This window comes from Seriola aureovittata, chromosome 1 (assembly GCF_021018895.1).
Source record: "Seriola aureovittata isolate HTS-2021-v1 ecotype China chromosome 1, ASM2101889v1, whole genome shotgun sequence".
In the NCBI taxonomy this organism is placed as follows: Eukaryota; Metazoa; Chordata; class Actinopteri; order Carangiformes; family Carangidae; genus Seriola; species Seriola aureovittata.
Genome location: NC_079364.1, coordinates 19,325,961 through 19,351,563, shown reverse-complemented (window position 1 = coordinate 19,351,563; position 25,603 = coordinate 19,325,961). Strand labels below are relative to the sequence as shown.

The 25,603-nt window shown below is 38.4% G+C and overlaps 1 protein-coding gene across 1 annotated transcript in view; it reads left to right on the top strand.

Annotated features, from left to right (window-relative positions):
• The window catches only part of LOC130174222 (CUB and sushi domain-containing protein 1-like), a 409,154-nt gene that overhangs the window by 209,585 nt on the left and 173,966 nt on the right, over nt 1–25,603 (top strand). The window contains exons 7-10 of the mRNA XM_056383857.1: nt 1,819–1,896; nt 13,768–13,849; nt 16,582–16,706; nt 23,898–24,019. Coding sequence (XP_056239832.1) covers nt 1,819–1,896; nt 13,768–13,849; nt 16,582–16,706; nt 23,898–24,019 — 407 coding nt within the window. The remainder of the gene's footprint in view (nt 1–1,818; nt 1,897–13,767; nt 13,850–16,581; nt 16,707–23,897; nt 24,020–25,603) is intronic.

Here is a 25,603-nt window from a genome sequence, read left to right as displayed (position 1 = left end):
ATCCTTTGTTTTTCCCCATCATTGAGGCAGCTCCATCTGAACAACATGCAACTAGATTCTCGTAGGAGAGGTTTTGGGACGAGAAATAAGAATCCACTGCAGTAAAAATATCCTCACCTCTAGTGGTGGTGGTAAGGTTGACTGACATAAGAATATCCTGCTTCAGATTTTCGTCTTCAATATACTGCACATAAACAATGAGCACAGCCTCGTCTGCCACCGTTGTAGTTTCATCGAGTTGTGTGGCAAATGGCCCCTTTCTAAGCCTTTCGGACAGCTGCTGCTCACAGTTACATGACATCTTATCAATTCGGTCTTTCACTATATTGTTAGAGAGCGGTACTGATTTGAGTTTCTCCGCCACCTGTGCACCGCACAGTTTCTCCACCATTTTAATGCAGGCTGGTTTGATGAGCTGCTCGCCAATATTGTGCGGTTTCTTTGCTTTCGCAATTAAAAGCGAACACTCAAAGGAGGCTTCAGTAGCTTTCTGTAAATCACTGCCAGCCTTGTTAAACGCTGCTCTAATATCCTTTGGCTTGTTAGCCTTGAGCAACTGTTCTTTACGCAGAAAAAAGTCACGGTCCTTCCCAACGGTTTCTGGATGCCTCGTCGCCTGGTGTCTCTTCAGTTTTCTGGGCTTTAGGCTAGCGTTAGCCAACTTCTCTCCACAAATCACACACTCGGGTCGTTTGTCCGTTCCCTCCGTGAAGCCCATGGCGATGTATTGTTCACGGTACGTCACTTTCTTTTTTGCAGATGAGCTGTCGTCCTCTCCTTTGCGCTTGTCACACATTTTCACGTCTCTGGCTGCAATCAAGTAAGCGAGCTTGCTAGCTCCACTAAAAGTGGCTAGCTAACGTTAGCTACGGAACGTGACAGTCAACTGCATTCGCGTTTCGCATTTTGCTGATTTGGAGGAGTAGCCTATCGTAATGGTCAATTCAATTTGTTTGTTCAATTTAATCGCAGTACAGAGACTATTATTGCTTCTAGTGACAATAGATGTTGCATAAATATTTCGGCCTAAAAACTGTTAAAATAGACTGTTAAAATAGAGGCTTGGCGACCCCCCTGAGCTCTCTCCTCAGGTTGGGAACCAATGATCTAATTGACTGGTTGTATGGCTTAATTAGCATATTAAGGTGCATATTAGTTTCCACGTGGCGGCCCACATTTAATTGGCCGCTTCCGACACAAAACACGGTGAGCATGTCTCTCTTCCTGTGACTCACTTGTCTGGCTCTGTCTTTTTTTTTTTTTAATTCAATCCAATGCTGACTCTCTTTTCCCCAGTTGTCTGTCTCACTCTTGCCATTCGTACATTTTCCAGTCTCACCTGTGTGTGTGTGTGTGTGTGTGTGTGTGTGTGTGTGTGTGTGTGAGTGAGAGAGAAAGAAAGAGAGAGAGGGAGAATGCTTTTCATGCCAAGCCTGTTTCTCAGTGGAATGTAGTTTGGTTGTAGCACAGATTTTTCTGTTATCCTCTGCAATGCTGCTACTTAGGATAAAATAGATGGGATAAATTTTAATGCAGCTGCTCTCCTTTGCTCTTCTCCCCCTTTTTCTTCTCTCTTGTCCTCACTTCTCTGTCTTTTAATCTCTTCTCCCTTTTCCCTGTTCTAATTTTCAGTTTCTAGCACTGTTGGATGTGATGTTGTTGCATAGATTTGTTATAGGAGGGGGAATGCGAAGCACACACATAGTTGATGTGCACTGAATAACAACCCGAAAATATTAATAAGCGCTTTAGAAAAAAAGATGTACAGTATTTAAGGTATGATTTATAATTAAATGAATCTCTTTTCCTTTTTTGCAGTTAAGAAAGCCATAGAGCTGAAGTCCAGAGGGGTGAAGATGATGCCCAGTAAAGACTCCAGTCACAAAAATGCTGTCTGTAAGTAAACCACTGTCTGCTGTTTGTTTGTTTCTGCAGAAAGTGGGACTGTGTGTCATTTAGACAGTTAGATAGTCCTTTTTAACCCAAGTTGAAAAACATCTGGTCACACACATATACACATGTGATGTGCATGCCCACACACACACACACACACACACACACACACACACACACACACACACAAACACACACGCAAAGTGTATGTACACAAGGACGCACAGGCTGCATCCATCTTTGATGTGGCAGGAGCAGTGATTTCATCTATTTTTCACTGGGGTTGCCCTTCTAAGAGACAAGAATGAGTACCACACTCTCCTCTTCTGTTTTTTTTTTTTTTCTTTTTCCCTTCAAAAGGTCGGAGGTTCACATGAAAGCCGTTCTATAAATAGAAGTTATTCATGTTTCTAGATGCAAAATATGTTTATATATAGAAGCAAATATATGTTTGAAATAAAAAAACAGTCAGGTTTTAACCTGTTCAAACTAGTCCTGTAATTCAGTTCATTGCACTCCAACCCGAATAGTCCTTTAAATAAATTGTGTTTTTTGCAGTTAAGAGCAGAACAATGAAAGGTGAGCAAGCATTCACAACCATCTTGTGAATGCTTGCTCACTCCCACTGGAGTAAACGCTGCTCACGTTTTACAACAGTTTTATGGCCCGCCGCATAACGTCTCCATAGACACAGCCCGGCTTGGCTGGTGCTAGCGGTACAGGCGGTACAGATACATCTACTACTGCTGAAGCCAGTTATTTTGAGCATTTGAAGCAGTTTTATGAAAAAACAAGTGAAGACTCAGATGTATTATATTTATTTACGGATTTCAAATGTAACTAATGTCTGTGATTTTTCTGTGATATACAATAATTCATTTTGTTTGGGAGTGGCGATGATTTGGGGCTGGTGATGGATGGGTAGAAGGAGGTTGAAAAGAATATCGGACTTTATATATATATAAAAAAAAAGAAATGGAACAAATGAACGTTCATTTTTGAAACTGAATTTAGTTCAAAATTTTAAAAAATGAACTATAAATATGAACTAGTTCATTTCATCTGTATGAACTGAACTTTGAACTAGTTCTTTTTAAGTGTGAATTGGCACAACACTGTGCACAACCATGTTTGAATACCAAAAGTTATATTCATGAGTTCATGAGTCTCGATTTTGTTACTGTTAAAATGTTTTCTATCATTTTAACTTTAAAGAAATGTTCAAGCCACCCATTGTCATACCTCCCTTTGCTCGTGTGAGGAAGACAATCTGACTACAGTCCATAATAAACTCACTGCAGCATAGTGACTCACTTTCTCCTGGCTGTCGCTGTTGCTTCCCAGTGGATAAGTCTTTTGTATTATACATTTCAGCCTTTTATTACATTTTAACTTCCTAAATTTCCAAAAGCTAAGTGGGGTCTGGGGGGTTGGTGCTGTGACTCTTCTTGGCCAAAGCTGGAATCGTGCCAAATGCATCTTATTCATTCCCTTTGGTGGTGTGGCCAAGATTCCAGATAGAGACAGTGTATTGTCCGTCAGGTGATGTCAGTGACAGCTCATTTCTGAGACGTACTGCAAGTCAGTACAAAAAGTTTACAATCCATTGTTAATGATGGTCAATATATTTCTCATTTATTTATTTATTTGAAAAGGACAGTGCACATTAATTAACCTTTCTGTAAATGTGCAAGTGTTAGCAAACAGGCTAATTTTCAACTGCATTCCTCTGGCAGGTAGAATATAAGTTTAAAGTTTAATTTCTGTCTCTCTATGGTCTTTTCTCTCCTTTCTTCTCTCCTTTACCCTTTTCATATGATCAGCTCTTGTCTAATGTCGCGCAGACCACACACTGCACAGTGCATGCATATCCTACATGCCATTTCAATGGGATTTAAACGGCTGCTGACATGCCTTGCTCTGTGCCATTTATAACATGATGAAAGCCACTTATTGTACTTTTCAAATTAAACTGAGAAGAGCTTTGAATACAAAGAATGACTGCACTGTAAAAGCTAATCATGAGATGCATCTGTAATTTGAGTGCTGTAAATGTTTAAAAGGATTTTATCAGCAGCTCGTATCTCCTCCATCTATAGCAGACGTGACCAAGTGTCCTGCTGTCCTATAGTTGTTGGTATGTATGTAGTGAAGATATCATCAACCAACCTAGTAACAAGAAGATGAATATATTATTTTCCGAAGTATCGAACAGGGCCGACATGGTCAACAAGGGAGACTGTTCTCCCAAGAAAAACAACAGCATCAGTCATTTCAGAAAATGGCCAAAAATGACGTTGGTGTTGGCATTGTGCACTTAACTACACTTGTACACTGGCTTAACCATTCAGCTTTCAGGACCTCATGCCAAGTAGTTTTTTTTTTTTAAGTATATTTTTTGGGGCTTTTATGCCTTTAATGGACAGCACAGTGGAGAGTGACAGGAAACGGGGAGGCAGAGAGAGGGGGAATGACATGCAGTGAAAGGCTGTCAGATGCGGGATTCGAACCGGGGCCGACTGCAGCGAGGACTGTAGCCTCTACACATGGGGCGCCGGCTTAAACCACTACGCTACATGACGCCCCCAAGTAGTTATTTTAACCCAAACCATGATCTTTCATTATCCATATCAAAAAAGTGTTTTATTTCTTATATTTGTAGCCATTTCGAAAGGCACAAACAAAAAAAAAAAAACATCTTCCTGCTGATACAGGTGTCAGATCGGAAAGCACTTCTGTATCTATCTGAGGAGCAGTTTCAAGCAATGCATTTTGTCATTTAATTTGGAGGACATGTTCCTGCTACAGGTGTGACTCTTGACAATTATATATGATAAAACATAGTTAATAACAACATAATTACAATGCAGAATATTGAACTAAGCCAAGGTAGAGTAAACGGTGCTTGAGAAAGATGGTTGATTTTTTTTAATTAAAAACACGCCCCTCCCTTCAGTGGTCCTTCAGAAGCTACGCATCTCAAATTCATATAATCTAATATCACACCAACAGCATATCTTGGCAAGTGTCTGAGCACTTAATTTTAAATTTTTGTTCTTCTGACCGCAATCTCCCAATCAATCTGATCCAAAACTCCACACGATCTGGCAGCGATGGATGGGTAGACTGCTCCTTCTCTGTCCCCTGGTAGTACTTAAATTGCACTGTTAGCGCGTGCCAGATTTATCGTCTCTCAAGTTGCTCACACTGCCACCTCTTGCCCATCTCCCCTCCTCTCTGTTTCTTTCCATTGTCCAGTGAATGAGCACAAACGCTCCCTGTTGTTGATTGGCTGGAATAGTGCTGTGTTGCTTGGTGCGAGCCACTTTGTTTATTTCAGAGCCGAGGCTGTGTAGATGTTAAAAATGCAGGTCCTCAGATTTTTACAGTGGTTATTTTGAATAACCTCTACCATTGTTGTCGAGTGTGCCAATGTGCAGTAACGTACCGATATTGGATTTGAAATGAAACCGAACTGTGTTTTAGTTGAAGAAAAGTTTCATAGTTATCTAAAAACTGCACAGTAAATAAAAATCAAACAAACAAACAAACAAAGCTTTGTCAGTGAATGTCTCAAAGTGATTCATAACTATTACATCATTAGTTTGTTTTAATGGTGGCAGCTGATGTGCACTATAGATGTCAGCTTTTATGGTTTATTTTGGAATTTTAAGCCATTAAAAGGACTTTCTCCAGAGGGTGTGTTTAAGCATTTCAGTATTTACTCAGTTCCATCTCTGTGATATCTTAAAACCTGATGAACCATCTTCAATAGCTACAGGGATTAGAATACAGCAGTTGTTCTTTAAGAAGTAACATTTAAAGGAAAACAAAAGAAGATGGCAAAGAGGCTCCACAAGCCATATTGTTAAAAGCTGAAGATCTGTGTAAACAGTGTTCAATTAGTTGATCCAAATGGAGGTAGAATCATGTGTTTTTATCTGGACCTGAGGAAACATGGTTTTCACCTCAGTGTCAGCTAATGGGAAACCAAATAAACTTAAACAGTACATTGACCACAGGGCAATAAAACAATGAATTTAATGATAAATACAATAAATATCTCTTCAGTCTGGAGGGTGGGGGTGGCTGACATATTTCTTGGCAGCTTTGAGATGCCTCTAAAACAGCATTCAGATCATTTGACAGAGGCTTTTAATTATCACGGAAGCCCAAGCTCATACCTCATCCATTCCTCAGCATTTAGCTTCATAATAAAACCCTCATCAATAATTCTGCTGATTTACACGCTCAGCCAAGCATGTGCCGGTGCAATTAACATTAGTATGGTGTTTTTTTGTGTATGCGTGTGTATATGTGAAAAAGATATCTTATGTGGTTGCGTACCTCTTCATCTGTTGCTGCAATTAAAATTAAAACTGGTATGCTCTGTATGTATGTGAGTGTGTGCATGTGTATGTGAGGAGTTCTTGGGGAAAATCACTTTATTATATTTATCAATGATGTGCTTGGTGAAGAGTTCAGATCTCACACACTCTCCTTTACTCTTGCTTACACATGCTGTGCTCACACTCTGATGTGCACATAAGCACAAACACACTCATATACAAAGTGGTTTCCACATGACAGAATTGCCTGAAGTCAACCTGCTGAGTCCAAAGCTATTGCATTTGCTTGTTACGAGAGGGGTCTGCTAACAGAAACATCTTGTTGTGAAGTAACTCTCTTGGCGGTCTATGGAGATTTTTCAGAGACTGACATAAATGTATTAAAATAAATTACATAGAGCCTTAGCAATTTGATGTTGTGCATGTCCCCCTAAATATGTATTAACTTAAAAAACAATGTCTAACTCTGCAAAGAATAAAGCGGGCTGCAATTAACCTTACAACTAGTAATACTCCTCTGGCTGAGGGGGGTCAGATCTCACTGCACATTGCCCTGTGTGTATTTTATCATGATGTTTAAATACAGAGATCACCAGTGATTTGTTGTGCATGTGCTTAAAGACTCAAAAGTACCTATGCCACTTGTAAAATTTGTGCTGCACTGTACAGAACTAGCTTTGCTGTCTGTAATCATTATGTGGAGCTAAAGAATGATGATAATGACTGTTAACTGTGTAGTCCAGGGATCCCTTAATCTTTTAGAGCTCTGGACCTAAATGAGAAATTTAGTTTCTCACCATGGGACTCATGCTCATTAAAACATACTCACATTTTTATCATGGGGACCAAACTGAGAAAATGTGAGTTCACACACTGGACTGAGGGCTCAGTGAGGTTACCCCAATATAATACAGTTCAGCCATCAGGCTTAGAACCAGGATCATTAAAACATTTTAAAAAAAAAAGTGAAGCCAAGGTCCAGTTTTGGTCCCGAACCAGTCTTTGAACATTTCTTTACACTGTATGACTCTCAGGGGTAATATTATAGCTGTATGGCAGATAATGTGCACTCTTTACGCAATATATAATCATTACAAAGAACTAGAGACTGATGATAATGAGTTTTACCTGTCTAGAGAATGAAGTGCTTATGAATCATAATCTAAAGGACTATGTATAACAGCCTCTAGCCTATTTTAAAGCACAGTCTAATAGACAGACACACTTGAGAATAAGTTAAATTCATTTTGAGAACAGTCTGTTTATGAATAATTCTCACTTTGACTATTGATTAAATCCTATGTGATTAGATAGATAGATAGATAGATAGGTAGATAGATATTCAAACACAAAGATATAAACTAAGAGTGGTAACTAGAACAATGTAAAATGGTTCAAATAAAAGCAACCCATCTTATAGCTGCCCTCTCTCAGCAGAAACATTAGCTTACTGCTGAGGATGCGTCATAATTACAGAGAGGCTGAAAGATTGTGATTAAGGGGTTTTACTCCCTCGACAATGACCTAAAACTGTAATGAATCATCATTGTGAGACTGTGATTTATAATCAGTGTTTTCTTCAGGATTGCCAGGCAAGGTTGTGCTGGGCCACGGTCTACTCAAATGAAAGTGATGTGACCATTTGAAACTTAAAATTACAAGATGGTACAGCAGCACTGCTAAATAGGTTTGGGAAAACCTCACAGTCATGCAGTCTGTAACCATCAGGATAATATGAAATATTGTGTTTTATCACACATGGCTCTGACTCAGAGTCAGAGACCATTGGTTTTGATGTGGATAGTCTTGTAAGTTCAACAAAATGATGCTGCGATAGATGGCAGAGAAGAGTGGAAGAGAGCATATCAACAAACTGCACTGTACATGTTTCTCTCCTCATCCAGCAGGCATCTGAAGAGCACCTCAAAATATCTTACCTCTAACAGATATCAGCTGATTAAACACAAACAAAGACACACACACACACACACACACACCACACACACACACACACACACACACACACACACGGACATGCTCTCTTACGCTCTTCCTCTCACTCTTCTATGTCTTCTATGTCTACTTGTCTTTACATTGCTCTCTAAACCAGTGGTTTACCACTTTTCTCCAACTCCCTGGGCCAGTGGTTTGTATCGTCAGTGACTGCTTCTTACAAGTAGGAAAAGAAAACTAACAGCAAAAAACAAAAACAAACATAAAGTTAATATTAACCTCCTAGGACCTGGCGTCCACATATGTGGACCTCACATTTTGGGTTCTCTAGACCACAATACTAACTTTTTCTCAACAAGGGCTTGGTGACCACATATGAGGATATTATACTGCCACTCAGTAATCGAAATTTAAAACTAATGTCCTCATATGTGGACATAATTTTTCTCAGGTCCCAATCAGCCTAAATAGCAAAGAGAAATTAAAAATGCACGCCATGCAAGAGTTCGGGTCTAAGTCGGTTAAAGACATTATTTCATAAGATGTACCTTGATTTTCAGACTCTGTTAAACATATTTTTTATCACCAAATTAAATGACTTCCTGCAGTGTAATGTAAAAGTGATGCTAGCACTGTCTAACCTGCCAAGCATCAATGCAACAGCTCTGTGCAGCACACCAAAAACAATGATTACAATAGCAATTCCTCATGCTTTCAAACACACTGTCAGTTTTTGTCGGACTTCAAGTTTGTAAATAAGAAGAGGTTAGCATTATTTTCCACAATTGAAAATTTAGTATGTGATGGATTTTGTGCTTATAAGAAGCATAACAAAGTAATAATAAAACCTATCCATCTTTTGAAATCCCACCTTAAAATTTAACATTGAAACATAAAGTTATGCCTCAAAGGAATTGAATGGATTTAAACCTGATGAATAGTTTTCTAGTGTATAAATTATTTTTGTGCTGCACTCTCTTCAGTATTTATAATGGACAGAACTAATCGTTCATGATACACCCTTGTCTAAAAGCAAACAGGTGTCACCTCTAATCTGGCTGCGTTGAGGGCTAATGGTGATGGCAGCAGCCACATAATCTTATTACACTTGTTGGCATGTTGTATACTGCTGTACTTCTGGCTAAACAGTTGGCTCTTTCTTTTATCATACATAATTCTTAAAACGGCTTAAACTACAGAAACTGGTTTTGATGTTTGGTACAGTACTCATTCAACTACTGGCTGGTTAGTGTGTTCTTTCTTCTTTTTGCTTTCTAACCCTCATGGAAAAATCATCACTTGCCTTCACATTTCATTATAGGCAAATTTCATAATTAATATTGTATTAGTGTAACAATAACAAAGAAGCAGAAACACTAAGATGGACAAATCAACAAATAATCCAACAAAAAAGGACAAATCATTGAAATTACAATTTAACAATTTAAAGGGAGACCCCAAACTTTATAAACTGATACATGATACATTCTTGTCTTATTGAGGGCTAACGGTTATGGCATTAGACCACTACTTAAGTAATAGTAACAATACCATGCAAAATACTCTGCTATAAGCAAAAGGCACCTTAATAAAAAACACATACTTAAATTAACACCACTCTGACAGTGTCAATAACAACTGAACATTATTATCTCCATAAAGGAGATGTAAGACACAGGTGTTTTAGTGGATTGCATTAGATGTTACAGGTGTACCTAACCTAAGACACTTCTCTTCATGAAACCTGTGCATGTGTTGGTTTTCATTTCCAGCACAACAGTTCTGTCATTTTAATTTCATGCAACCTTTTTTACAATTTCTCCCTGAAGGATTTATTAGACTTTCATGTCATTTTGCACACTACATGTTTGGATTTGCTCATAAGTAGCTATTTGACAGCATTTTGAAAAGACAAACTGTATGACTATGCATTGATAGCTTATTATGAAAGCAGGCAAATAGGAATTTAAGCATAATTCTTGAAACAATTGATAATGGAGCAAACGGTAACATGGGAAAAAGTTGCAATATGTACAGGATAAAACTGTGTCCTTGTTAAAAAATGTATACACTTTTTCAGGTGTGGAAGTGTCGAAAACACACTTTTAAAAAAATCTAAATCAGTTAACATCGCCTGATGGTCCACTAGCTGTCTGTTCAAAGAAAAAAAATAAAATCTGGTGTTCCTCCACAGCCTTGGCTCTGTAAATGGGAAATAAACCAAGTGTCGCGCATCAAGCCACACAGCGCTGTTCCAGCCAATCGGCAACAGGAGGTTCTAGCTCGTGCCCTGGACAATGGAAGAAACAGAGAAGAGGGGAGATGGGCTAGAGGGGGCAGTGGGAGCGACGCCAGAGATGGTAAATTAGGCACATGCTTACGGATAGTGCCAATTTAAGGATTACTAGGGGACAGAGAAGGAGCAGTCTACCCTTATGTTACTGACAGTCCTTGTAGAGTTCTCAGTGGGATTGATTGGGAGATTGCAAACATGACACCAGTGCAGAGATTGGATGTAATGGTGAGCACATTGAAGAAATTCCTACCAGTGGCGCTTGTGACGGCAGGATATATTCGGTCAGACTAGGGAATAAATTCAGAAATTCATTTTTCTTGCATAAAAAGGGATAAAAAGAACAAACATTACTTAAACCTTAAATTGTTTGTAATTACAGTACTAGATTAAATGTACTTAGTTACACACCATCACTGTGACCACACAATCTCTTTATGCTTATTGCACTGTGAAATACTCTTTACTTACTGTTCAGTCGGCCCCACAACTTACTCTTAGGGGTGAGGGTATAGTGAATAGTTAAAGACAAATGTCAGGAAGAATAGTCATATGCGAGTTGAAACTCTATTTGCAGGAGTTGGTGGCTGATGCGAAGTGGAGTCTACTACAGACGTCAGAAATACCAAACAAGAATGGGCACCAACAAGGAAATTAATCACTTTCTACCGATTCCCAAAAAGTTGACTTTTCGAGATGAAAGGTTTCCTGGAGACACTTTGATGATATGGAAATAACGTTATGCATCATAAGCTTGTGTTTAAATGTTGAATGGTCTTTTAAGTGCAAATATGGGATTAAGTCAGCTTGAGGATTTTTGACATCAGCCCAGCAATGATATTTGGCAGCTTTTCTTCCTGTAACAATCTCATGTTGTTTGCATGAGCTGGATTTGTTTCAGCAATATGAACCTTTATATTTGATGCCAATGAAAACCATTTGAACATGAGTGAGAGAGAAAGGGATGAGAGAGCAAGACAGAGAGAGTGTGTTTTACAGTGGGTTTGTGTGGTGATTTTTGGACAGAACATCAAAAAACACAGCAAAGCAAAAAGACAGCTGGTTCTGTTTGCATCATATCTCACACAAACACGCATACACAGTGTCTTTACACTCACAACCCCTCAGCACACACATAACACAATCACACAAATGCAGCAAATCATTCATCCATCTTTTATGCTAGGATGCACAAAACTTCGGCATCCCTTTGTAAATTGCAGCTAATGCGTGTGAGAGAGAAAAAGGAGGGTGAGCAAACTGGGAATACAGAAGTAGAGAGATGGAGGGAGTGGGAGCAGAGGCAGATCGAGAAGTCATGACAAGAGAGAGAAACAAATGTGAAAGATAAGAAAAAAGATGGGCTGAAAAAAAAAGAGAGGCGTTAAGCGGTCAAATATTGCTCATTGTCCAGGTCTGATTTTATAACCCTCCAGGATTCTTTCTTTTATTATCTTTTTTTTTCTTCATGCTGTTGAGGTCCTTTTTCAGCATTCCTATTATTTTCTGCATTTTATTCTCTCATTCCATTCCCTTTATTTTTTTGTGTTTTGCTAACCATCATTATTCATCCACTCAGTTCCATTAAGACAGACCGAGTCTAAACTGGTTCCTGTCATCTTGTCTGGTCTCATTTACATTTACATTATGTTTTAGGCATGCAGCAGATGCTTCCAGCCAGAGCAAAGTCTAAAACCAATACAAGATCCAGAATATGAGCCGGCCAGAAATCGCAAAGTGTTTTGCTTTTGTGCTTTTTTTAGCGATGGAACAGATCATGCAGATAGATGAGAAATACAGGAGGGAATGAGGCTGAAATGTGAAAACTGAAGCCAGTTCTCTTCATTAAATCTCTGCATGTGTTGGTTTTTATTTCCACCACAACAGTTGTTCCACCAGTTTAATTTTATACAAAACCAATTTTTTCACAATTTCTCCCTGAAGGTTTTATTAAATATTTATGTAATTTTTCACACTTCATGTTTGGATTTGCTTACAAGTATTACACAACGTTTTGAAAAGTCAAAGTCAATAATTATTTAGTACCTAATACAGTGTAGGTTATTTGTACATTAAGTTCAATAGTTATAAGCTTGTCCTGCATTTTGTATAGAAAATAGGAAAGAAGAAAGTCAAAATATTCAGCACTTAACTTAATGTACTATTGAACTGAATTGAATATAGGCTTAAGAAACATGCACCCACAAAAAGTTTCCATCACGTAACAATTTACTGTCTAAAATCGTCAACATTAGCTAACAAGAAGCTAGTCTACATGACAGTAGCAAACACTACAGATGTGATTTGACTGACCATTACATGCCAGGTTTACAGTTATCTAACTGTTAACAACAATACTTAGTTACAGTTTTTAAGTCTTCAATGCTGCTTGATGTATTATGTGCAAACCGCTTTTATTGATATTGTAAATATTTGAGCTCCAATTTTAATTTTTAAGTTTTTTTTCCCCTGTACAACTGTTGTCTCTCTTAGATTTTTTTCCACTACTGTGTAAAGTCTGAATGTGAGGAATGGTTACGTGAGCATCTATCAGACTTTTATTCATTTTTATTTCAGATTATTTCAGACCTTTAATTTGTTACAAAAATGAGATACATTAGACTTGCCTGTATATATAAGTGGAACACTTGAATACAATGAAGTCATCTATAATGTGCTTTTACTACTTCAGATCACTCTTACTCCAGTTTTTCCTTCAATGGAAGAAAAACAGACACTTATTTTCTTCCTCCTTTTGTAGTTACCAGTTAAATAGAAATGGGTGAGACTTTTTGTGTTGGATTAACTTCATAGACAGATAAATTGCAAAAGGCTGATAATGATAACATTGGTGATGGTGCCCATTGCTGCTTTATGATGAAAAACTTAACTTAAATCCTTTTTAGTAATATTATCATTATTATCATAGCTGTCAGTAAAATAAACAACAAAATAAATAAACACAAAAATGTATGCCTCATTTTGTGTTGGGATATTTGTCATAGTTGGAGTTATCCTTGTTGTACTTAATCAGTGGACTGCCATCAGATATTGTAATAATGAGAATGAGAAATACTCAGATGTGTTGCCTACTGTCACTTTCAAAAGTCATTTAAGAACATGTTTAATGATTTACCTGTAAGCGTTATATGATGATGCCTCCAACAATTATAAGATGTGCTCAAAAATTCATCATGACTTCAAAAAATACAGACATTGCTTAACTATATATATATATATATATATATATATATATAATTCTTTTTTCCTTTTTTTCAGTGAGTCAAAGTGGTCTTGCAGGTGATGTTTGTCCAGATCCTGGAGTTCCAGAAAATGGCAAGAGGATGGGTTCTGCCTTCCAGTAAGTTCACTTTGTATTTTATTTTATACGCTATATTAAAAACATCTAGGTGTGCCTTAGACATTGTTGATCTTTTGATCAGTGCAAGGATCTTCTTCGTTTGTCAGGTGTGTAGAAATCAGACTGCAGTTGTTTCCTGCAATAGATTACATTTGCAAACATGGCACACATCCTCAAATCATTTGGATGACTTGTGAGTTGAGAGACGCTTGCTCATTTTATGTGCATTTTGTGCTTAGCTTATGTTGTGTTGTTTAAATTCTTAATTTAGAGCAGCTTGGTTATTGCAGCACTATACATGTGGTAATCAGAGGGATTGAAAGGACTCCTGATGGGCTGGTATTTTTTTTGGACTGATTACTGGCAATTACAATTTAAAATATTGAGCCTTGCTGCAGAATGAAAGGGAGTTGTACTGTGAAAACACACACTCTGTTTACTCTAGGTGAGGTGATCCACCTCCCACCCTGCTTTGGCTATACACAATGCTTGTCTGTGCAACAGGCAAGAGTGACAATAGGTGTGGTCAGGGACTAAAGATGAGCTTATTTCAGGTCTCATGACTCCTTATGTTTGAAATAGGACTGTTCCTGTTTGTTCAGATTATCTTGAGGTTACAGACATGATGACTTTAGGGCCCAGTTCAGATTATAAATTATTTCTTCAGAAACAACCATGTCTTTTAGTTGCCTCTCTCTCATCTTCACTCATGGGCATCCTCTATCCCACAGGCTGAGAGTGAGTGCAAGTCTGCCCCTGTTCTGGTCCCAGAATTAGTCCAATGAGCATGGAACATCCTTACCAAAGCTCTCCATCGTTTTCATGGAGACTGAAGTATTTTGTGGTTTATGTATCGTCATAAATAATTTCTGTCAGTTGGAGACCTGTTGTTACAGCACTGGCTTTTTAACTTTGAAGCATCTTATTTAACTGGCCTGTAACATACTTGAAAAACAACAACAACAACAAATTCACATTTGCAGTCTTTAAATTTCTCCAAAGGGGGAAACTGTCCCTCCCCACAGGCGGCACAGTGGTCGAAATTGAAGCAGCTATTACTTTCTTTGTATATAGTTGGTGGACATCTGTGGTTCTAAACTGACGCTGTTACTTAATTTCATTAGTAGCTCTTCTGCCCAGAGACAAACTCTTAACCATCAGTATTTACCAGTTTACATTGGCTCTACAAGGGTCCTTACTCATGTAGGAGGGATACGCAGAGAATGTCGAAGAATATGTCAGAATTAGGATCTTGGGTGATAAACAAGGACTTGATGGACGCAGGGATTTTCAAATGTTTCACTCCATGGTGTCTGTCATCTAATCGGTAGAAAGGGAGACATAATTTTATTTAATCAGGAGTGAGCAATTATAAAATAATCACCTCTCCCTATGACTCATTCACTTAGCATCAGTGGCAGCTAAATTGTTCTTACATTTTGCTTATGATTATGAGAGAATCAAGACAGGCAATTCATTTTTACTTCTTTCTGCGACTATTTTCAGGCTAAAAAAATGTTGGCAATATTTTATCATTTAATAGCTCTGGCTCCTGGTGCTGTTCTTTACCATTAGAAACTATGACTGCACAAACTCTGCAGGACCATTAGTGGAGTTGTCTGAGTTAGTGAAAGGTCATTACCTCCATTTGTGCATGTGTTTGTGTGCACATTGGCATGGATGTGCTTGGTGTGTGTTACAGGTTTGTATCTAATCATCATTAAGCACTGAGATGCTGGAGCTGGAACAGAACTGTGGTGTGATGAGATAAAACAGGAGAAATGGAGAGGAAACATAGCTGCAGAGAAAACTAAAGAGTTTTCACTGCAGATGTGCAAGATGGCTGTAACTTCGTTTGTCATGGCAGTTTTGATCCATAGACAACCACATTCACATTTGTCATGGACCGGTTTTGGCTCTTTTCAAGGAAATAGCAATAACAACAAAGTTTACTTTCCTGTAATTGTAAATTTCACAGTGTGTGGCTGGATGTAAGGCATTTTCAGAGTCATCAGCATCAACAAAGTAGCACAAACCGTAAACCGAATGACCCAACTCTCTGTGACAAAGGCACTAACAGAGAGATTTGGCCAGGGTGTAAAAGTCTACAGTGTTTAACAACAGGGTGGAGCCACTGAAAACTCAGAACCCTACACAGTGAACGTTTGTCCAGGTGGTAGACTGTGGTGTGTCTCAGCAGGGAGGAGACATTAAGCTTTAGAGACAAGACACCATGCAGACTTCCACTTAGATAGCTGAACATCCCTCTCACATGTTAGCCAGCAGGGTGTTGGAGAGACAAGGATGATCAGAATAAGTGATGAAAGAAAACGGAGAGAAGGCATGACGAGAGGAGAAAAGAGAACAGAAGAGAGCAAGGAATAGCAGACAACAGAGAAAAGGCATGAGTGGAAAAAGATACGATGACAAAAGTGTCTCACAGGAAGAGAAGAATTATAGATCCTAATTGGATGATTTGTGATGACAGTTATCTTCCACAGAGATCTAAAAGCTACTGCATCATTAATATTGTGATCATCATTCAAATTATTTCTACAATCATCCACTGTAAGTGTCCTCTTCTCTTCTGATACTAGCAATAATGTAAGAGTTTTCTACAAATATCACAATGTCAGCTGAATGTGTCTTTGTGAAGCAGTCAGAGGCAGAATCAAAGTTACTGTTATTACTGTTTTTGACAAGTGTTGTTACTGTTGTGTCTCCTTAACCAGAGTTGGCTCCAGCGTCCAGTTCAGTTGTGATGACAGCTATGTACTACAAGGATCAAAAAGTATCACCTGTCAACGAGTCACTGACACACTGGCTGCCTGGAGTGACCACAGACCCATCTGCAGAAGTAAGTTTCCCTGTCATTCCCATGCAACATGCAACAGAGATGAAGAGAATGATGCTGCTCTGCACACTGTTGTCATGTCTACTGACAGCACGAGGACACGTCGTGCAGAGGATATCTGCTGCTTAAGTCTATTTTTGTTTAAAATATATTATACTGATTTTGCTGGCATTAAGTAACTAAGTAAATTTGTATGTTGCATCTTTTGATAACAACTGCTTCACAAATCAGTAAAATGAGAAATAACAGACATACATGAAGCACCAACAACCAAAATCCTGTCTGAACAGAGGTTTTCATCACTACAAAGCAAAGAGCTTCACACAGCGTCACATTAATGGACACTATCATACACGGATTGTGATGGAGCAGCCAGGTGAGGCACTGACCTGCTTATCTGGGATTCTGTGTGATGCTCAAGGACACTTCTGCACGCTGTTAAGCAGGAGTCGCAAGTTAAACCATCAACCCCAATGACCCGCTTTACCAACTATTATTGCCTCAGAGGTGCAAGAGTTTAAAATATGCCCTACATGTCATCAAAGACTCTGCTGTAGGCGATGTAGAAATGAAACTAGACTTGCATTTTCATCATAAAGCAGGAATATGTCATCCAAATGCAGCAGTATGAATTTTTAATGTGTTCTTAATAGTTCTTGGTTGGTAGTAGACTGATATGGCAGGAAGGCTTTAGTTTTATGAGGCTGTGGCTTCACAGATGGAACATGTTAGTAAGTACAATTTGTTGTTAGTTTTCGTTTCTTCAGGTGACTTGTTGATGATAATAACAAGATAAAACAATGCTAAACTTTCTTTTTTCCAAGTTATTTTTTCTGGCTTTTCTGCCTTTATTATAGTGATAGTGAGAGAGAGAAAGGAAGGTTGCGGAGAGAGAGAGAGGGGATAACATGCAGCAAAGGGCCACAGGTTGGACTCAAACCAAAGTCTAAATGGTATGTGCTCGACCAGGTGAGCCACCGAGGCGCCTCTGGCAAGGAATCTTGCTTGGGTGGGAAAAGTTGAGAATGTAACTAAGATTTTGGCCATGCAAATCCCATGCAAAACTATACAATAAAACTAAATAAATATGGCATAAGACAGTACATGCATTTACAGAATTTTTCCTTCATTCATAGTAAATGATTCTGATTCTTTTCACAGTTAAAACTAAATCTTTTTCAATGATTTGAATAGATCCAGTATTAATTTCTTTCATGGCTGTTTTCCTGGTTGGAAAAACAATCAAGCCATTATGAATATTGTAGGCAGAATTATGGGGATGTTCTTGTGCTTGAGCTAGGAAAACGGTCTCAAAAATTGTAAATTGTCGACTCACAATTTTTTATTATCATTCTTTTGCTGCTCCTAGCAACCACTACCATGGCTTGTGTGTCAAGTGAAAATGACAGAAATGTATGGCTGGACAATCTAATGCAATCCCGATCCCCATTTTTAAAGCATTAAATGGTAATAACTTACATAAGAGAGGCATTAACTGAAATTTGTAAAGCTGTATGTGATTATATTAAATTTTCTAATGCTGAGGCTCTGAAAGTATAGTGTCATAGAGACTTAATAAATATATCACTGTGATTTACATTTTGCAGTTTGTTGATGTGTTAAAATCACAACTCCTGACTGAGTGACTAAATAAATAACTGTGTGAGTGGCAGAGCAATAATGCAGGGGCTCTCACTGCCCACGTTTACTGACAAAACCCTGTTGGATTTATTGCTCCACAATGAAAAGGCAGACAGCTAGCATACACACCCAAGTGTGCGTGTGCATACACACACTTACAATGATACAACAAGTGTCCAAGGGACAATGTCACACACCTCATAGCTGCAGCAGTATTTGCCTTGAGCTGTGTGTGTGCGTGTTTGACGGACAGGCAGTCCCTGTTCTCAGACACATACTGTAGGGTCTCTGTCACATCGTATTATACTGTGTGTGTGTGTGTGTGTGTGTGTGTGTGTGTGTGTGTGTGTGTGTGTGTGTGTCTGTGTCTGTGTCTGTGTGTGTGTGTGTGTGTGTGTGTGTCTGTATGTCTGTATGTCTGTCTGTGACTGCGGGAACCTGCCAGACCTCATGATACTGGCTACTCTTGTCATGAAGAGGCAATAGAGATGGAGGGAGAGGTAGAAGGTGAAAGAGATGGAAGGACATGTGGATATTAATTCTACAACTAGAAAATTCCAGGGAAATTTTGAGTGCCACGGGGGCTACTGCCGGGATGAGTACATGATTTATTTCCAGTGTTCAAAAGTCACCCTGATCATATTCTGGTTTTGAGAAATGTCTTGATATAAAAGACTCTGATATAAAACAATGTCACATCCCTCCATCATGTATTATGTGGGAAATATCTCATATTCTGTGTGGTTTTTTTTAATAAAACAAGAGGCAACATGTCTTCAAACTGGCATTTAAAGGGTTAAAATCCTGAAAACTAATAAACATTTGGTAGGTTTGAGCAGAACTGAAGTGGTTTAAGAGATGTATGCAAAAAAAAGCAGAAAAAAATATTGATATATGATGATTTTATAGCATTTTCTTTGTGTGTCCTTTGTGTACGCGAGGAACCCCAGAGGGTACAAAATGTGTTACCAGTGTATAATAGACCTGTAACAGTAACTGACATTAGATTTTAAAAATATGTCAAAAAAGACACTTTCTTGCAGAAATCCATACCTTCAGCTGTAACACAGCCAAAATGATCAGCAAATCAAAAAAGAAAAGTGAAGAAAATGTCCAAAAAAGGACAGAGGGACCCCTGAGGGTTAATAAATCCCATGAACCGCTATTTAAATTACCACTATTATGTTTTTTTCTTTGCTAAATTTAACATTACTGGGGAGGAGAGCAACGCGACTAGAAGTGACAGCGAGAGAGGGCTAGTAGCTTCTCCTCTCCTCTGTCTCAGTGGAGACCGTCACAACTTAATTCACTCTTTCAACAAAACAAAAAAAAAAGCAACGAAGGAAGCAGTAAATGGACTTACATATTTAAGACCTAACTAAATGTAATTTAAGACCTAACATGCGGCTAATGTAAAGCTAGCGGAGCTTGGAGAGTTGGTTATCTGGTTGCTAGGCGCACGCACGCACGCACACAGGTCAGGAGCTGCCGTTGCCATGGCAATGTGAAAATCTGCCCAGAATTTGGCTTCTACATGGCTTCAAACAAATGCAAATTGAGAAAACCGTTACTTCTTTTCAAAAACTGAAAAGACCGTGCTAGACACTGAAGCCAGAAGTTTCTACAGTCTCTATTTTATTCAGATATTCCTTAAAATGAGTGAGTAAGCTCAGTGCGAAGACAGAGAGAGATTCCTTTGAAAAAAAAAGACGATTACATTAGGTGTCAATGAGAGTGAGACAGGTATTGCTGCCAGACTCGGCACCCCCGTTTAAATTTTGTGCAGACCCTGCCTGTCAAAGTTACATTTTATGAATCCCAACAACTATGTCTACATTTTCAGAAAGAATTATTTGTCTCCTTATTACGGTTTGGCCGTGAGCTCGAGTTAAAAATAAAAATAAAGGTTATTTTTTACTGTTTCACGCACTCTAGCCAACTGACGCTTTCACTCTAACTTTGAAGAAAAAGTGATTTGCACTCCTCCTTTGAGTGCTCACAGTTTGAAAAGTTTACATGTTATGTAAAAACAGTTACTGTCTTTTTGAGAGAGCAGAAGTTTTCCTCCGTTTTATAGTTTGAATCACATTTCTACGTGCAGGTATGAGAGAGCTGGGTGACTCAGAAAAAAGGTGCAATTTTGTAGAAAAAAGGTGGGTTTCTAAAGAAAATTCCAATGCATTTCTAATGCATTATTTATTCCCAGTTTTTTGGGAATAACTTTGGGAAAAATTGGAATTTTAACACCAAAAGTCATAGCACCCCTTTCGGGATCAAGACGCACGTTTTGATGTATATATTACCGGGGTTTTCTCAAAGCTGCGGGACGAGTTACGCGCCGAAATTTGGCGGAAGAATAATAAACCCGAAACAGAATATTAATAGATGCTCCGCCCCGAGGCACTCTTCTCAGCTATTCTAGCTGTAGAGGAGTGCCTCGGAGCTGAGCACCCGTGGCACTAATTAAAGCTTATCTGAACTTTTGTGTTTTCATTGTTCAGTTACACAGTTTGTTTTAGTCAGGTGACCTTGAGCGAATGATTGTTTTAGGTTTTTGCAATTAGTTTTTCAGTGGAGAAAGAAGACTTAAAAAAATTCATATAAATAAGTAAAAAAAGGCAAAAATTAACAGGCAATACACATATTTCTTTTCTGTTTGTAATACAAATGAATACGGATCCTTAACCTGTCTTGAACAACATTTTGATATTAATATAGAAAGGAACAGAATAGAATAAAGTAGTACTTTATTGTCCACAAGATTGGAGCATTGTTTCATCTGGCAGTTCATTAAAATATCACACTGATAGGTTCAATGCTCCAAGTAATACAGAAGACACAATTTACACAGCTGCAGCAGTATTTTAGCACAAAAGCTACACATAAGGAAGCCTTGAAAGGCAAGTGATTTTTTTTTTCTCTGTGAAAACATTCATCTGTGTGTGTGTGTGTGTGTGTACCAAGTGTACTTTAAATGATAATTCAAAACTTCCAAGAATGCCTCATATGTTAAGCTAAAGGAAAAGAATATATTAAAATATATATATAAAATATAAATATAAAATATATTCTGTTCAATAAAGTGGTAGAAGAAGAAGATAATATGTGTGAATTATGGTACAACTTGTTTTTCTTACCTTGAAACTACAGAAGGCAACATTTTAAAGGAAAATCATAGTTCAGTGGGTGAATTTCCAGCATGACACAAAATTGCAACACATAACAACAGCTGGAAACTGTACATTCAAGGAAATGTGTTTGATAGTGATTCATGTCTTTTGATATTTTTCACATATCTGTAATTAGAAAGAAAGATAAATACACAGAGAAAAAAGGAGAGAAAGATGAAAAGAAGAACGGGATCGATAGGCTGTTACACACCAACAAGCAGGCAGGCAGAGGTTAAAATTCCTATACTGTAGCTCTGGTGTATGGTGTTATCTGGTGTTATCGCCCTCCTGGGACTCAAACCCATGAGCCTCTCTCATTCTCTACTGACACTTTACTGTTAATTAGAAGCTGGTCTCTAGGATGAATCACTACGAATGTGTTTCTGTGTGTCTGCGAATGTGTGTGTGTGTGTGTGTGTACCGGTGTGTTTCACAGTGTGTTTTAGCTCCCTTTTCTAATTAACAGGCAGATCAGTCATCTTAGGTCCTCCTCTGCCTCCCTTTCTCTTGTGGTATTTTCTGTGTCTCTGTCTCTGTCTTGCCTCTTGCCCTTCCTCCTTCAATTTATTTTCTCTTCCTTTCTCACATTATGATCTTTCATCCCCTCTACTTTTGCTTTATGTATCTTTGTAACCTCTCTCCTTCCTGTCTCTCCACACGGTCTCACAACCTGTCTGCAGTTACAATCGTCTTTACTTTATTATTTCCACCCTTCTTTTCACTTTTTAACTCCTCACCTTCCCTATTTGTCTGTATTATTCTTATTTTTGCTGTATGCTGTCTTGTTTTTTGCTTTTGGTGATGTGTCCTGTGTCTCTCCCTCTAATGGCAGTAATCTCCTCCAGCTAACTTATTATGAAAGATAAAGGGCATATATATGATCAGGTAACACTTTCTCCGCAGGGTGACTGTGCTTGTTGACTAAAACTGACTCAAAATGTCAAGTATGCCCTTTAACATTACTGTGCTCAAGAGATGGGTTTTAATGGGACTTCTGACACAATATGCCCTTTTTTTTTTTTGCCAAATATCCCTGTAAGGCAATAACACATGGGTGACTTAATGAGGTACTGAAGGCAAGAAATATTACCTTGAGTATCACACAGGACAAAATCAATATGGATAAAATGGAGCACTAGGAAGAATATTCAGAAAAATGGTGTTCATATCAGGGATCTGCAAGCCTTTCAAGGAGCAAAAGTGCTTAATGTTTTAGCAGCAGACGAGGACAGTGCACAAGCAGCAGGTGCACCAGACATTTGCCGTCATGGTAACAATAATAAACATGTGGTTAAGCCTAGGGTTTGGCTAGGTTTAGGCACAAAAAAACTTGGTCAGGGTTGGGGAAAGATCATAGTTTTGATTAAAAGAAGTACCTCACCATGGTTACAATAATAAACAAAACATTTAAGGTAGTGGAACAGTCATGGATAAAAGAAATAATTAATCAGTTTCATACAGGAAATGAACAGTGGTCTCCTGTGTGAAAACCCTGTGCTTTGTTGACCCATCCAGCCACTCAATCCTCGTCCTAAAAACTAGAGAAGGTTAATTGTTTAGATTGTTCTTGCAAAACTACAGTAACAAGGAAGGTAACGTTACTTGGCATAGCATTTCGAATTATGCATCCAACCAAATAAATCCACAGTGCAAGCAAACATGTCTCCAGGTCTTTGTGGCCATAAAATCTTTTGTGCGTTGTACAGATAATAACATGATACAGAGCAAACAACTGTTTTTACACCGTGCGTAGAGCTACACATTCTTCCAAACAAACCCAGTAAGAAGGTGCTCTTCGGCAAACTTCAGGCAAGCAGTGATGGTTTTTTAATTGGAGAGCAGCAGCATGATAGCCCATGAGTACAGAGAATTGTTTTAATCTTTGATTGACTGATGCAAATGCCAACATTACACCACACATTGCAACGTGGGCATCATTGCAATGAAAGAAACATCAATGGCAAACATCATTGTTTCAGTGAAGTTTGTTGAACCTGTATTAACCTGTATTTAGTAAACTGAAGAATCACTGAGTTTTTCAAAACAGAAGCTGAAGCTGAACTTTGATTAGATGAACTGATTAGAAGTATTAGAAAGAAGAAGTAGAACATGAAGCAGAAGAAGTAATAAGTTAGATCTCACCAACAGTTGGTGCTCTCTCCTGAAGATTGTGTAAAGGGAATTTGATAGATTTGATCTCAGAAAAAATTTCAATAGGTAAACATCATTTAATTTACTAAGGATTGCATTGATCTTTTTATATACGTTTCCAATAAAAAATGCCACCAAAACAAATTCTGCGAGCATGATTTTGATTACCTTATGAATTTTTTTTTTTTTAAAACTCGTTGTCACTCTGTCTCTCTGCTTTCTTCCTCTGTAGCTCGTACCTGTGGCAGCAACCTAAGGGGGCCCAGAGGGGTCATAACTTCTCCTAACTACCCTGTTCAGTATGAGAACAACGCACACTGTGTGTGGGTCATCACTGCAATGGACTCTGGGAAGGTGAGCTTTTTTAGTATTTTATTCCCCCCTTCATTTCACCCTGAGTTTCAGCATTCGTTAAAATCTGACATCTCCACCTGCAATCTGTTTACAGCACATTGTATTGTCAAATGTAGTGATGCTAACATGCCAGTACATGACCGTTGAGGTGATTCAGTCTACATTTTTCTGCCAATTTTGTTGCCAGTTTTTGATTAGTATTCAGGTGTTTTTTTTTATGTGAGTTATTGACCATTCTGTGTCCACTTTTTCATTTCTTTCATGAATAATATTCAATATTGCTATAGGGCTTCAAATAGTGGCCTTAGTATTGGCTTTCAAAATCTTATAGTGGTTGTCATTTGAAATAGCTAAGATGTCAGCATTGTGATGAAGACGGATTTGCCACTGCAGGAGAAAGTTGAAGGACTGTTGTTTTAGGCTTCCTCTGTTTGCCTGCATGCTGACTGAATTCTGTGTCCGTTGCTGAGTTCATGGTCATCACACATCCCCAATTCTGTGAAGGCAACTTTGTTGTCGAGTCATTGTCATATAGACATTAAAAATTCATATACCTGCAGTACAACATCTCAAGTGTCTCTATCTACAGTTTCTTTTGTGGTATTATCTTCTTCTCATGTCTCGTCACATATCCTGTCTCCACTTCGACTCCCCTTTCCCTGCTTCTTTTCTCTTTGTCTCCACTGTTTCCTTTTCTCTCTTCCTTATCCCCCACTTACCTCTTAGTTTCTCCTCTCTCCTCACCTCTCTACTCATCAACTCCGCTCTGTACTACTCTCTTCCCATCCACTTTTTTCTTCTATCATCTTCTTTCCTCCCTTCACTTTGATTTGTCTAAAATGTTAAGTTTGAACATGGTGAGAGTAGAGTGAGAGGGCAGAGCAAAAAGAGAGCAAGATAGCACCGAGCTCATTGAAAACTACAGCGAAAAAGAGAGATGGAAGTATAGAGGAGAAAAATGAGCCAGAATATTCAGCTTGCTACTTCACAGCTAAAAAGTGGGTTTTCAGAAAGAGTGAAAAGTACTGAATGTCCAAGCAGGTACTTGACATGTGACATTGAAGTTGTCTCCAAAGATGGATGGAAATAGAGTCTACTCACTTCTTAGCCTCTGAGGGAGTGGGATGAAGAAATTGTGAGATATAATTGAGGAGGGAGAACAAAAAATAAAAGGGAGTGGGAAAATTAGAGAGATATTGGCTTTTTGTTCTCACCTCTCTGTGTCTCTGACCTTGATAGTGTAAGATGACCAACAGCTTGTGTCAAGCTATAACACAGTTTCACCCACGTGTTACTGTGTGTGAGTGTAATGATTGCCTCATTCACCAAACTCTAATGAATTTGTATTTTGAGAGAATAATGCACTTTCGAGGTTATATCAAATCAGCATAAGGCAGTCAAGACATTTCTTTGAATTGACATCAGCTTTGCAGCTATTGACGGAGCATTTTATTTGAAGTCTAGGAAATCACAATTGCACACACAACACAACACAGCATTTCTAAATATTTTATCATGAGAAATGTATTTCATATTATTAGTGATTGTGGTTGGTGTCAGGTGACAGATAGAAAGCCATACATG